This window comes from Melospiza melodia, chromosome W (genome assembly GCF_035770615.1).
Source record: "Melospiza melodia melodia isolate bMelMel2 chromosome W, bMelMel2.pri, whole genome shotgun sequence".
Classification (NCBI taxonomy): Eukaryota; Metazoa; Chordata; class Aves; order Passeriformes; family Passerellidae; genus Melospiza; species Melospiza melodia.
In genome coordinates this window covers 57,845,007-57,860,635 of record NC_086225.1, presented here as the reverse complement: position 1 = coordinate 57,860,635, position 15,629 = coordinate 57,845,007, and the positions used below count along the sequence as shown (strand labels likewise).

Genomic DNA, 15,629 nt, shown 5'->3' with positions numbered 1-15,629 from the left:
TTTAACAAGGTTTTTACCACCTCCTTAGCCTGATTAGTTCTACATGGAAAAGCTTCCGGCCACCCTGAGAATGTACATACGTACACTAACAAGTATCTGTATCCCTGTGCCCTAGGCAATTCAGAAAAATCAACTTGCCAGTAATCTCCTGGTTGTGGCCCGACTTGCAACTTTCCCATTTGTATTTGTCTCCTAACTACTGGATTATTTTTCAAACATACCGGGCACATTGCATTAACTCTTTTTGCCATTGTTAACATCTGATTAGAGATTATCTCATTCTTCAAATATTTTACCAATACTTCTGCCCCCCAATGACATTTATTATGTTCTGATTCCAAAATAAATTTCATTATGCGGGTAGGTACCACTATTTGTCCCATTGGTGTAACGTACCACCCAAGTTGATTCTTCTGTGCCTCTAGCAAGTTTATTAGTTTTCCATCTTCTATTGAATATTTGGGCTCCTGATTCAGGTATGGGGTAGCCGGATTTGTTCTTACCGGTACCAATGCCATTTGAGTCCATACTTCCCGTGCCACTTGCCGAGCTGTAACATCAGCAAATCGATTTCCTCTGTAAACGTCTCCTTCCGCAGTCTGATGTCCTCTAACATGCATTACTGCAACTGCTTTGGGACTGTGTACCGCATCCAGTAGCTGTAGCACTTCTTCCCGGTGCTTGATGTTGGTTCCCTGTGAATTCAAAAGCCCCCTTTCCTTCCACAACGCCCCATGTACATGAACCACACCAAAGGCATATTTAGAATCTGTCCAGATATTAACCCTTTTGTCCTTGCTCAAATACAGGGCTCTGGTGAGTCCAATCACCTCTGCCTTCTGGGCCGAAGTCCCAGGTAACAAAGCCTTTGCCTCTATTACCTGATCCAATGTTACCACTGCATACCCGGCATAGCGAGTCCCATTCTCGACAAAACTGGATCCATCAGTGTATAGTTCCCATTCAGGTTCTTCCAATGGTTCATCCTTTAGGTTGGGTCTGCTGGCATATACTTGTTCAATTACCTCTACGCAATCATGCACCAGACCCCCAGCTTCCTGGTCACTGCGTAAAAACTCTGCTGGATTAACATGATTAGTAGTCCTTATTTCAATATCATCCTGTTCTCTCAGGATGGCCTGGTATTGCAACATTCGACTGGATGATAGCCAGTGACCCCCCTTTTGCTCCAAAACGGCCATGACCATATGGGGAACAAACACTTTCATTTTTGCCCCCAAAGTCAATTTCCGGGCCTCTTGAATAAGAATTATTGTTGCCGCCACGGCTCGTAAACACGAGGGCCACCCGGAACTTACCGAATCCAGTTGTTTAGAGAAGTATCCCACTGGCCTCTTCCAGGATCCCACCTTCTGGGTGAGGACCCCCAATGCCAGTTTTTGCCTCTCATTCACGTACAACTGGAATTCCTTGGTCACGTCAGGGAGTCCTAGGGCTGGGGCCTCCTTTAGTGCCTGCTTCAATTCCTGGAAGGCCTTCTTTTGCTGTGTCGTCCACTCCAACCGATGCTGCTTCAAGGCCTCATATAGTGGCTTGGCTAGGAGACCGAAATTCATGATCCACAGTCGACACCATCCCACCATTCCTCGAAAAGATCTCAATTCCTGATGGTTACGAGGCAAAGGAATAGCACATATTGCCTCTATTCGGTTTACTCCCAAACGTCTCTGCCCTTGTGTGATCTCACAACCGAGGTAAATAACGCTATTTTTGACCAATTGAGCTTTTTCCTTAGAAACCCGATACCCTGCTTGGCCAAGCATGTTGAGTAATTTAATTGTTAATTCCACGCACATTTCCCTTTCCTTAGTAGCCAGAAAAATGTCGTCCACGTACTGCAGGACTACATACAAGGATGGGGATATTGTTACCTGGGTTATCTTCCATTCCTCCAACTCCTTGGCCAGTTGGTTTCCAAAAATAGTAGGGGAGCATTTAAATCCCTGTGGGAGTCTCGTCCACATAAGCTGCTTCTTTCTCCCAAAATCAGGACTCTCCCACTCGAAGGCAAAATATTTCCTACTCTCTACTGCCAGTGGGATGCAGAAGAAGGTATCTTTAAGGTCAATCACTGAGAACCATTTAAACTCCTCCGATACAGATGTTAACAAGGTATAAGAATTAGCAACAACTGGATGTATGTCTTTCACTATTTCATTAATAGCCCTTAAGTCCTGTACCAAACGGTACTTACCATTAGGTTTCTTTACTGGAAAAATTGGAGTATTATACTCCGATTCACATTCCTGTAATATTCCTTGAGCCAAAAATTGTTTAATTAATGGGGCTACTCCCCTCCTTGCCTCAAGCTTCAAGGGGTATTGCTTTATCCTCACTGGTCGGGCCCCTTCCTTTAGTTCCACCTTTACTGGCTGCGCAGCTTTAGATTTTCCGGGAACCCCTGACTCCCATACCCAGGGTACTACAGCCTGCTCAATTTCTTCTGGAATAGGAGAGGCATCCACTTCCTTGATTACAAAAATGCCTGCTATTTGTTCCTCAGGTATTTCCAATTTCACCCTTCCCCCTTCAAATATTATTTTCACATTAAGTCGGGACAACAGATCTCTGCCAAGAAGGGGTGTGGGGCAGTTTGGCATATACAAAAATTGGTGATCTAATTCCTTCCCCCCAAACCTAAGATTTAAAGGTTGTAAAAATGGTTGTTCCTCTAGTTTCCCTGTTGCCCCCACCACCTGTACCGTTGTGTCACTCAAAGGTCCCAATCGTCTATTGAGTACAGAATAAGTAGCTCCAGTGTCTACCATAAATTCTTGATCCTTTCCATCTATTTCTAAAACTACCCTTAAATCCTTTTCTAGTCAGCTTTGATTCTGATAGTTTCCCAAAACTAGTGCTTGAGCGACTTCTGCTGGTCCTCCCGTGAATCCTCCCACAGGGGCATTTCCCATTGGGGCTGTCCTTAATCCCATGTTTCCCATGCCCATACCTCCTCTAACCGGGCATTCATTTTTCCAGTGTCCCAGTTGTCGGCAAAACGCACACTGGTTTGGATCCAACCTCCCCATGTTAGGTGCAAACCCAAATCCTCCCCGACCTCTTGGCAACCCCCTCTGTCCGTGATTAGCTCCTCCCCGACCTCGACCCCTAATGGGTCTTCCTCCTGCCCCTGCCTGTTGCATTACAGCCAGAATACTAGCTTGTTGTCTTTTTGCAGTTTCTTTTTCCCTGTTGTTGTATACCTTCCACGCTACCTCCAGCATTTTATCCAAACTTCTAGTATCCTCTCCTTCCAGCTTTTGTAACTTTTTCCTAATATCCTCTTGTGATTGCCCCATAAACAACAATGCCAACTGAAGTTTTCCTGATTGATCCTCTACATCTAAATTAGTAAACTTCCGAGCCATGTCTTTTAATCGTTCTAAAAAGGCAGACGGAGACTCATTCTTGTCCTGCTTGACCGAATACAACTTAGAGCAGTTCATAGTCTTAGGTATTCCTGTCCTAATTCCTTCCACCAACAATTCCTGATATCGTTTTACAGCCCTTATTCCTCCCGTAGAGTTTGGGTCCCACTTAGGTTCCTCAGTTGGTACCAATTCATCAACTGTCTCATTTAGTTGTCTCAACCGAATTTCCTCACGAGCCTTTTCTCTAGTGGCTCTAATAACCATTTCCTTTTCCGTGGAATCCATTATAGTATCTAATAATACCTGTAAATCATTCCAGTCCGGATTCTGAGTCTTTATTACCATTTTAACCACCCTTGCCACCCTTTCAGGATCCTCCCGATAACTCCCCGCTGATTGCTTCCATATTACTAAATCCCCGGGGGAGAAAGGCACCTTTATAAGTATTCTTTCTCCCTGTGGTCCCACAGCTTCCCTCAACGGCGCAATTAAATGTGGCCCCTTCTGCCCCTTCCTTCCCTTGCGAGTCCGCCCTGCTAACGGAGTTCTTTTAACACTCTCATTCTTTTCACCATCACCACCATCACTATCACTCTCACTAGATCCTGTTTTTATAGCTATATCCGCAGGGGGAGCAGGGGGCACGTTAGGAGCAACCGGAACCCTCGGAGGTGCTATACAATAAGACAAATCTTCCTCGACTGAAGGATACAAATTACGCTCCTTTCTTTCTTTACATCCCACACACTCCCTTTCATCATTCACTTCTAAAACCAAAATACCACATTCCTTTTGCCATTCCTCTTTCCGATATAAAACGAAAAACAAATCCAAATATGGTATTTCATCCCATTTCTCATTCCTCCTTAAAAATTGCATCAAAGATTCCATTATCCCCAATTCCAGTGTACCATTCACCGGCCATCCCGCTTCCCCAATCTCATATTCAGGCCACCAATGATTACAATAATCTATCATTTTACTTTTATCCAATTCTTGATAATACCCTTCACTTTTCCACCGTTTCAATATACAACCTAATGGTGTATTTCCAGGTATTTTACCATTGGCTTGCACTAAGGTTTTAAAAGTTTTAAAAGACATCATATTACAACGTTTAATTCCACTATTAATCCCAATAAACCAATATACCTTAAACCAATATACCTTCTCGCCATCCTTCCCTAAAACAAACAGGAGGCGAGTTCCGGTCCTGCGTCCTTAGACGTCTTATGGCCGGAGCCTAGGCTTTTTTACCAACCACCAAATCCAAATCCAATTATCACCTTTTTTCCAATATAAAGCACCTTCGGGCTTACCTTAATGCAGTTTGTCCGACAGGCGCGGGGGGTCGGGCACGACCGATGACTCCCCGAGAAGTGCTCGGTGCCGGCTTGGAGTGGATCGGGACGCGAACCGCCCCAGCAGCCCTCGGAGTCCTGCCGCGGTCGCCAGAAAACTGTTGCCCGATTGATAGATGACACAAAACTCGGATAAGTTTTGTGGGTGCTTTATTAAGGGCCCGGGGAACTGGGGGACTCACGTCCCTGAAGTCCGAGCCCCCAAATTCACGTATGGGTGCTTCCCTCTTATACATGCGATTCACAACAAAGTCTCCAAGGAACAGTTTCCCCGTTCCCCTTGCCTGGTCACAGACCCCTTGTGATACATTCCTTGGTTCACAAACAAGATCATTAATCCTCTGCTTATCTTATTCTAAGAGCATTGTATGCTGCCTCTAGACAGGTTAGCATTCTTACTTTCTTGCACTAGTTTAATTATTTATTAAATCCCTAAGACTACCTGCTAGGTTACACACAAAACTCAACACACTTTTCAACGGCTACAAAACTGCTTTTTAACAAACCAGTTCACACACAACTCACTATAATTAAATATTTTGCTAAATTTCATTTCTTTTCCAACAAAGATAAGAATTGTTTCTCATTCTTTTCTCTGATCTTCTCACAGCTTCCCAGGAAAACCCTGGGAGAGAGCTATGTCTCTCTCTGTTTAGAGGATATGTGATTTCCACACCTTACCACAATAGATGCTTGGTGATTAATAGCATGCTAAACTTTGAAATCTTAGCTAAGTGATACAAAAGACTGATTCTGCACATATAATCCTTTAGACATAAACTGTTGATCAAGTCTGAGACTAGGATTGGATTCCACTGAACCTAGACTCCTCTCTGAGGAGTTCAGAAAGCAAAGGAGTCCTTTCTGAACCTCATGACTCAATGGAAGGGTCTTCTCAACCACTTTATCTGTGTCCTCTATGCAGTAAATAATCAAGTGTACCTTGCCATCAAATCTTGTCAAACCAGTCACATTTACCATTAAATCTCGTTAACTCAGTGTTTTATATCAATAAATAAAATTATTGTTGCTTCTCTAAGTGAAGTGCATCATTTCATTCACAACAAGACAAAACTCAATTCTGTTTTGGGCCCCTTTCAGCAAGTCACCTTTCCTGTAAGGGTCAAAGATCATTTAAATCAACCTATCCAAGAATCCTCCAAATACTTGAAGGGACTATCTATCCTTACACATTTTCCATTACCTCGAGGTAGCTCTTAACATAGACTATCTCAAATTGGAAGGGATCCATAAGGATCATTAAGTCCAACTCTCTGCTCCTCACAGGACTACCTAAAACCAAACCATATGACTTGAGGGCATTGTCCAGATGCTCCTTGAACTCTGGCAGGCTTGGTGCTGTGACCACTTCCCTGGGGAGCCTGTTCCAGGGATCAACCAGCCCCTCAGTGAAGAACCTTTTCCTAAGGCCCAATCTGAACTTCCTGTCATACAGATGCATTCCATTTCCAGGCATCCTATCACTGGTCACCAGAGATGAGATCACCTCTTCCTTGCTACCTGACCTTGAGGAAGTTGTAGACTGCAACAAGGTCATCTGCCTTCTGTTCTCCAAGCTGAACAAACCAAGTGACCTCAGCTGTTCCTCATAAGTCTTGCCCTCAAGACCTCTTACCATCTTGGTGCCCTTTTCTGGATGCAGTCTAATAGTTTGATGTCCTTCTTAATATTGAAGTGCCCCAAAATGCACACAGTACTCAAGGTGAAGCTGCACCAGTGCAGTGTAAAGGGGGACAATCATCTCCCTCAACCAGACAGAAATGCAGTGCTTGATACACCTCAGGACACGCTTGTCCCTTTTGGTTGCCAGGGCACATGATTGACTCATAATCAACTTGCCATCAATCCAAACTTACAGATCTCTTTCCACAGGGCCTCTCTTCCCCCAGTTTGGATGCTTTACATCAGTCCCAAACACTTAAAACAATATCCTACAAATCTTACCTAAAAAGATAAATGGTATTATTAATAAATAAATGTGCTTACTGTACTTGAATCAGAGAAAGGATTGTACTCATCTAGTCCTGGTGGAACATTTCTTGTCACTTGTGTAACAGAAGGATCCTAGAAGGGAAAACAGTTCTGTAAATGTATGCATATGTATACAAGCAACAAGTCAACAGATATCATCATATCGTATAAAACTCTAAAAAAGTTTATTTTCACAAAAAAAAAAAATCCATCTCTGTCTCCAAAACTACATCATCCTGAGCTTGTTAAATACCTTTATCCATAATCTGAATGAGGGGATTGAGCTTACCCTAAGTTTGCAGACATCACCAAGTTGGATACTGATCTGCTTGAGGGTAGGAAGGCTCTGGCAGAAGGATTTAGACAGGTTGGATCAATGAGCCCAGACCAATTGTATGAAGTTCAACAAGGCCAAGTTCTGGGTTCTGCACTTGGGTCACAACAACCCCCTGCAGTGCTACAGGCTTGGGGAAGAGTGGCTGGAAAGCTGCCCAGTGAAGGACCTGGGTGTGCTGGTCAACAGCCAGCAGAACGTGAGCCAGCATGTGCCCAGGTGGCCAATAAGGCCAATGGCATCCTGGCTTGTATCAGAAATAGTGTGACCAGCAGGGCTAGGGAAGTGATTGCTCCCCTGTCCTCAATATAGGTAAGGCCACACCTTGAACACTGTGTCCAGTTCTGGGCCCCTCACTCTACAGGGCATTGAGGTGCTGGAGCATGTCCAAAGAAGGGCAACAAAGCTGATGAAGGGTCTGGAACGTAAGTACTAGAAGGAGCAGCTGAGGTAGCTGGGGTTGTTTAACCTGGAGAAAAGGAGGTTCAGGGGAAACCTAATCACTCAACAACTACCTGAAACGAGGCTGTGGCACAGTGGAGGTCGGCCTCTTCTCCCAGGCAACTAGCAACGGGAAAAGGGAAAATGACCTAAAGTTGTGCCAGGGGAGGTTCAGGCTGGATATTAGGAATAATTTCTTCACTAAAAGAATGTTAAAGCATTGAAACAGGCTCCCCAGGGAAGTGGTAGAGTCACCACCTGTTAAGGAATAGTTGGAACCCTAGGTTCTGAGGCAGTCAGTTTATTACAGCTCGAGCTGGGTGCCTTCAGAGAGGGACCCTAAACTGATATCCAAAGATTTTTAGGTTTTTAATATTTATTATATATTTGTAGCTTTGTAGATTGCTAATGCATGGTTGTAGCTCCTAGTACTTTTCCTACACTTTTTCCTTACATTTTGGAACAATAAGCTAACCTTCTAACACATTCCTAAAATACTGTTTTGTCTTATTTTGAAGAAGAGAACCAAGTGCAAAGGCATTCTATTTTCCAACCAGAATCTGGGAAGACATAACAAAGTGGAGTAAAGAAGCCCCTGAACCAATTTCATTGGGGTAGTACCCAGGGAAATATTACCAAACATACTAAACTTCTAATTGGACAATATATGATAGGTTTACTAATCAACTAACCTTATAAAAGTTGTAGAAATACTGTATCTCATGTGGGTTTTGCCATATTGTCTACTTGAAGGCTTTTAAGCAAAGGTTTGCTTTTATATTATCATTCTAACATTGTTTGGGAAGGTTTGTTCTATTTCTGGGCAACAGAACAAAGAAATCCCTGGGCCTTGATGCCCTTAAAGTCCGTGCACCTTATCTTCACACGCTCTGCATGCATCTCTTGGTCCGATAGCGATTTCAGGTCTCGGGTCTTCTAACACCTCACTGGATTCTTTCTCCATGTCCGTGTGGGCAGACCATTAACTGCTCTTATCTTCCAGCTTGGGCCAGCCTTGAGGCCCTTCAGGGTCTCAACCCTTATTTGAAGGTATCCAGTCTTTCTCTGTTTCCTCCCCTGCTTAGCCATTCATGCTGACAGAGTTTATTTAGAGTTCACCTATGCTAACTTCTGAGTAGGGCATGCTCATGCTAAGCTGTAAGCAAGTCACAATTCATCTTAAACCTACACAAATAATTTCTAATATTCTATAAGTAAACTTATTTTAATCCCCAACACCATCCCTGGAAGTGTTCAAAAAAGGAATAGACATGGCACTTCACTTCATGGTTTAGTGGGTATGGTGGTATTTGGTCAAAGGTTGGACAAAATTATTTTCCAATTTTAATGACTCTATGATTCTTATAAAACTAGATTAACACAGTCTAAAAGAAACACCATGTCATACATTTGATTTTTAAGGGGAAAATGCTCTCAACAAATAAGGGAAGACAACTGTCTTTCTGTGTTGACCATTGGACTCCACAATTGTACATCCAAAGAACACAGCAAAAAAAAAGTTTTCTGTAAACTCTTGGTTTCCCTACCCAGAAGTACCTCCAACACCTTCAGCAATAGGAAAAGGATTTCAGAAAAATGAAGCTGAGGAAACAGTGTCCCATAATATCAAAAGCACCTCTGCTTCAGCTTCTACCTGAACTGGTAATATTAACAAAAAGATGTAATTTTTTCCTCCAATGAACTCTACAGTAAAATAAAAAAAAATGCTTAAGGTTTAGCTTGAGAAAACAACTTCAAGAATTAAATATTTTTCTGTGCTAGAGAGAGGCTGGCTTGATTCTGCAGAAGAGCCAAAGTACCCACTATCATAGACCACACTAACTTCCTAAGAAGAAAAATTGTACTTATTTCACGTGATGCCTGGTTTCACTACATTGCTTCTGTGGCTTAACTTAAGGTGTTTGCATCTTCAGAACATAAGAATGGATAGACTACCTGGATGTCCAGGTGTAGGCTGCTGGACTTGGAATTGTTCTGAACACATCAGCGAACAACTGATGCCAACAGGAACTGCACTTCATAATTCAAAACTACTTAAAATATTTCTAAAAAATTAGACCTGATATCCCAAGGAATACACAGAATTACTGTGAACCATTCACCTTACACTCGTTGCATCTCACTTTAAAAATGGAGCCAATGCAAACTCATCTAAATGCAGCAAGAATAACTACAAAGCACTCCTACTTATTGCTGCAGAATAATAAAACACTGAATTTATAAGTTAATCAGGATGTGAGTAATGTACACGTAGAACAAATGCTGTGCAGGACCACATGCTCAAAGAAAAAGTGGCATTTAAATGAATGCTATCAAATTTGTATGTCATGGCATGTATCCTAGTGGTTAAAAAAGTGATAACTATGATATTCTATTGGAATAAGTAAGTCTACATTGGCATAACTTATTTTTCCATATTTGATATTTCACCTAGATAATAAAGTTAAAATTCATTCTATTTTTAGGGCTTTTTTGAATATAAAGAAAGAGAAAAATGCCACAAATACAAGTTCCAATAGGTGATAATATACAGACACCAACACAAAGCTGCAGCATTGCTGGAACCACCAAATATCCAGAGACCTCAACCTGCTGCATGACTTAAGTGATTAAAAATTCAGCTACCCTCTGAAAATACAGAAAATAGGGAATTTCTGAGAAAGATTTTAAATATCTGATGTCAGCTGCTGAATGCAACAACTGTAAAATGCCTTGTCCAATCTCAGACTGAGAATGCTATGTCCTAGTGGACCAGTACTTCTACCCGAAATGGACCTGCCCTTGCACTAACTCCTTGCCACAACCTGGTTGTCTTCAGCCACCTAGCCATTTCCAGTCCCTGCTCCTTAAGAGTGTTGATCCCACTAATTATCATCTTGCTCACTCAACTTCTTGTTCACTCCTTCCAGTTCACAAGTCCTTCTCCAGCCTTATCTCTCCTAAGCTTCTGCCAATTCAGCACCTTGAGTTTCTGGTCTTTTAATTTAATTATTAGTCCTACCAATCAGAGCATAATTTAAGTATAGGCCATTTTTCATAACCAGATATTGCAGCTATTGGTGCACTGAAGTCACATACAGTCATTTCAGATGACATTTTAAGGATCTGAATTAGTTCAGGAGACCGGAATTTTAACAAATCAGCACAACCTAATTATTTTCCATCTAATCTTTAATTTTATTTGCTCCTTGCAGTCCCTTCCCCATAATATCAATCTCAAAAGCAAAGATTAGTATCACACTTGGTATAATGAGGAGTCGGGTACAAGCAGCACCCCAGTGTTTACATAAAAAAAAAAAAGTCAGAAAAAAACCCCAAAACCAAACAAAAGAAAACCAGAAAACCACAGCACATATATCTCAAACATATAGAACTATTAAAAATGTCTCCTATGCTAGTGCATACGGACCCGCTGCTGTCCAAGGCTAACCCAATCAGTAATGGTGGTAGTGCCTCTGGGATAACATATTTAAGAAGGGGGCCTGGGAGGCAAACTGCTGTGCAAGGGCAGCCATAAGTGAGAACATGTGAGAAACTCTGCAGACACCAAGGTCAGTGAAAAAGGAAAGGGAGGAGGTGTTCCAGGCGCCGGAGCTGAGATTCCCCTGCAGCCTGTGGTGAAAAGTATCACATCTGAATAATAATAATTGTTAAAAAAGAGATAAATTAAATAGCCACTGACTCAAACCCAACAATATTTTATGATCAATCCAAGCCAGCAAATACTTGAAAAAAGAAATTCTGTTTTATCAACTAATTTTTTTTACTTTCAGGAGATACCAAAACTGAAAAATAATTTCCTTTTAGACTTCCAAAAGAATTAACTACCCAAAATACTGAGCAAACTAGAGGTTTCTGCTTAAGCTTTATCTTCCCAGAGAACATATTTTTTGATTCAACATCTAGTAAGAATATCTGCTGTAATCTTTTTATTAAAAGGCATGAGAATAGACACGGGAAATCTCACAAAGTAGATCACAAAAAATAAGTAAAACTAAAATATTAAACAAAAAAACTGCATCTATCTTTAGACCTTGGCAATAACTCTTCCACATGATGCTCCCCTCTCCTATCCCTGCCATACTAATGACAGGAATAAGATGAATCTGTCTTTACAAACGTATTGTGTCAATCTGCTGGGAGATTGTGGACACTAACCTCTAGCGACGTGAATTTTTTGCACACCATCTGTGATTTTACACAAGCACACGAAGCAGCTTCAAAGGTAAAGAAAAGAAATAATCTCATTATATAAAACTGTTCCCCCCTCCCGAGGCCAGCACTACCCCACAGCGCTGCGCCTTCCCGACCCACCGCGGCTGAGAGCGACCTCCCAGCACACAGCAGAGCCGAAAACACTCCCCTCTAGGACACCCGTAGCTTCACGCAGCTTGTTCTGCTCCCGCCGCGGCACTGAGGAAGGCTCACATCATCCCTGTCCCCCGCTGCTTCACCTTGAAAGGATTATTGAGGTCCGGGTCTGCAAAAGGATTGTTGTCGAAGTCCGACATGGCAGGTGCAAGCGGGTCGCTACAATCACTGGGGAGCCGCTATCACCAACTGCTGCGACCGAAGTCCAACCCCAACAAGCCAAAGAACAAAATGGCTGCACCGGAAGCGAGATTGCGGAGCGGAAGCGCCCTGGAAGAGAAAAAAGCTCCCACTCCCAGGGCGAGCAAGATAGAGTAGAGGTTGGAAGAGTTTTAGCTCATATACGTAGCTCTAGTGACTGAAGTAATCCGGTGACTTCAGTGGGAGCAATTCAGGTGCCCACCTCCCGAGGAGGAGTTTCACAATTAGAAAAGATACATGATTAGCCCAGGCTGTCTCCTCTCAACAAGTTCTTTCTACACCTTGCTTTCCAAAGAGTAGAATTTCTCTTTTTGGGCTAGGTAAGAACTTCCTACTTGCAATTAACCATTTCTAATTTTTGTACAAGATATAGCTCATAAATACATCCATTTGATTTTAAATACGCTAATAAGTTCATTGAAAAATAAGTTCCCCTATTGAATGGGTGAGTTTAAATAAAAAATACCCAGCCTCACAGAATTGGCTTCATTCAGTGATTTTCAATAATTCGGAAATAATTGCCTTCTTAGCAAACAAAATTGTCTTAATCTGAATTGGGCATTTTCTCAGAAAGAAGAGTTTAAACTTCAACAAACAGTAGATTTCAAGTGCTTGTGCAAGTGCTGTATTTGTATGCTTGTGTATAAAAAATCTTGTGTGAGGAAACTTAAGCCAAATCCTGGTTCTCTCAATTTTCTATCACTTGTGGAATTTACAATGTTTATGCCAACCTCAGGTGGTGGTAAGGAGTGTTCAGATCAACTGAGAGGAAATGGACTCAATGATCTTGAAGGTCTCTTCCAACCTAGTGATTCTGTGATTCTGTGAAAATCCATCAGGTTTTTCTCAATCCAAAATGCTTGAATGCTGAGTAGGCAACTAAGTGATGTCTTGAACATATCTCTGTCCCAATCAAGTAAATCACAGTTTTACAGAGGATGTACCTTCAAAAAATAAAACCAAGCTGTAACAAATAACTTCTGAAAAAATGTTTCCTTTCATTAAAATGGAGAAGTCTATGCAGTATCAAATGCAAGCATACTTGTTAGAATAAAGAGGGATGGAGAATGTCAATGTGCAATGTTGCTATGTGAGCACTTATCTAAGGCTCTGTTACAGAAGTGACGCAAAATGAATGGCATGGAAGACTGACCAATTGCTAGAAAGTCATGTAGAAGAAAGAAGCACGAAAACTCCATGGTAGTGTAAGTGCAAGGTACAACTTCAAATTAGATTATATGCAGATACTGGATTTAAAGTCTTGCTGAAAGTTTAGGGAGAAGGCACTTAGTCTGTTAGGTAAAACTACCTGAAGAGTTATTTGACAACAGCTCTTGGAAGAATTTAAAATAGTTAGAACATTTTTTCTAGGTTCTACAGCAGACAGATTTACTTGAAAAATGTTGAAAATATTTTAACTTAGGAGAGAAAAAAGAGAAGTGTGATAATCAGGCATTTCCATATAATACTTAAAAGTCGTGAACCACAATATTCCCCAATATCTTTTTTTTTGCTTTAATTTAAAAGAAAAAAAGCGTGGAGAAGATAGGAGAAATGGCAGAAATAACAGCAGCATTCAGAACTCTCAAAATCTGCTATGTGCAGGCTCCTATTTAATCTTTCTTTCTCTTTCTTACAATCAATGAAGCTCTGGTTTTGCAAGATAATAAATCCAGTTTCAGTGTGCTGATTGCTGAATCTCAATCTCTTGTTTCCATCATTATTGTGCTTTAACTCCATCTGGCAACTAAGTACGATGCAGATGCTCCCTCCCTCCACCCCAGTGGGGAGGAGAATCAGAAAAAAATTAAAACTTGTGGGTTGAGATAAGAACAGTTTAATAATTGAAACAAAGTAATCTACAATAATAATACTAATAATGCCAATTATAATAACAACAATAATAATTGCAATGAAAAGGAGAGAGGAATAAAACCCAAGACAAACAAGTGATGCACAATACAGTTGCTCACCACCCACTAGACCAATGCCCAGCCCATCCTTGAGCAGTGACTGGCGACTCCCTATCAACTCCCCCCAGTTTATCTACTGAACACGACATTCTATGGTATGGAATATCTGTTGGGCCAGTTCGGGTCGGCTGTCCTGGCCATGTTGCCTTCCAGCTTTTTGGAAACCTCCTCACTGGCAGAGCATGAGTCACTGAAAAGTCCTTGACTTAAGTTGAGCACTACTTAGCAACAAGTAAAACATCAGTGTGTTATCAACATTATTCTCATACTGAATTCCAAAACACAGCACCGTAGCAGCTACTGAGAAGAAAATTACCTCTATCCCAGACAAAACCAGGACAATCATACAAAGTGTTGAGCCAATATAAACTTGTTTAAAGTAGTCTGAAGAGGTAGCTTTAGTATTATCCTAGGAGTAAGGCAGCTTTATCAGTTCTGATGTTTTGCTCTTGCACCCTTTTCTGAAGGGTGAACCAGCGTAGTCAGCTCACAGACAGAGATGCGTAACCAAGCCAAAACTCTGGGGTTGCCTAACGGGTGCAACAGTGAATGCTCACAGGCTGGTGAGTGTCTTGCCATTTTTATGTGAACCCTGACCACTTTCTGAAGCTGAACACTTAGATTTTCCTATTTTGTTCCAGAACTGTAGTGGGATATTTTGAATTCTTCCCTGTGGACAGTTTACCTTTTCAGAGGTAGGAGAAAGATTCCCAGAGCCATTTCAGCAAAGACTCCAAGATGAACTGCACGAACAGAGGTGCTTTAGAGCCAAGGATCACGCTGAGGGAGCGAGGAGAGCTTTCCTACTCTACAATACCTTGATACCAGAGCAGAGAAAGGCCCCCCAGCCCCTGTCCCGAGGGGAAAGCGGTGGAGCCGTGACTCAGAAGTGACTGTGACTCAGTGTGGGCAGTGTCAGCAGGGACAGTGCTCACCCCCACCCGTACAAAACCCTCCCCCAGGGATCATGAGCGGCTTGGAATGTGGGGAATGTAGCAGGCCAACAAAGGCATGGTAGGGTGCTGCATCTCAAGTAGTTAGCTCAGCTGGTAGTCATCACCCTTGCTGAGGAAGCTCAGATATGGTGTCCACTTGGATAAAAGTTGCTTCCTCTGTGCACACCAGAAAGGACATGGTGACCCACCCACAAAAGCATGCAGAGGTCCAGGTCTCAGTCTGCAGGGAGTGCCAGAGCCTGGTGCTGCTCTCAGAGGACAGCAAGGAGAACAGCAGTGTGAGGTGTGATCAGGTGGACGATCTGGTCAGCCTGGTGGCAGAGATGAGAGATGAAGTAGAAAGACTAAAGTATCAGGAACTCTGAGGAGGTGATTGACTGGTGGAGCTGCACTCTACCATGCCTTAGAAAAAGGGACCTGCTGTCCACTTCACAGGAAGCAATGGATCCCCCTACCCTCTCACCACCAGGTGGAAGGAGGGGACCTTAGAGCTGAAGGGGAATGGAAACAGGTTTCTGCTTGGGGTGGCAGGCAAATCTACTCCCAATCTACCTCACTTTCCCAGATACCCTTATATGATAGGTATG

The 15,629-nt window shown here is 42.3% G+C and overlaps 1 protein-coding gene across 2 annotated transcripts in view; it reads right to left on the bottom strand.

The window, feature by feature from the left end:
- LOC134431440 (secretory carrier-associated membrane protein 1-like) overlaps positions 1–12,052 on the bottom strand; it is a 115,601-nt gene extending 103,549 nt beyond the window's left edge. The window contains exons 1-2 of one of the 2 annotated variants that reach the window (XM_063179447.1): positions 11,996–12,052; positions 6,761–6,838 (exon numbers count right to left, since the gene is read on the bottom strand). In XM_063179447.1, the coding sequence (XP_063035517.1) occupies positions 6,761–6,838; positions 11,996–12,052 (135 nt within the window). The remainder of the gene's footprint in view (positions 1–6,760; positions 6,839–11,995) is intronic. The other variant, XM_063179448.1, reaches the window with a different exon arrangement.
- Positions 12,053–15,629: the final 3,577 nt, after the last annotated feature.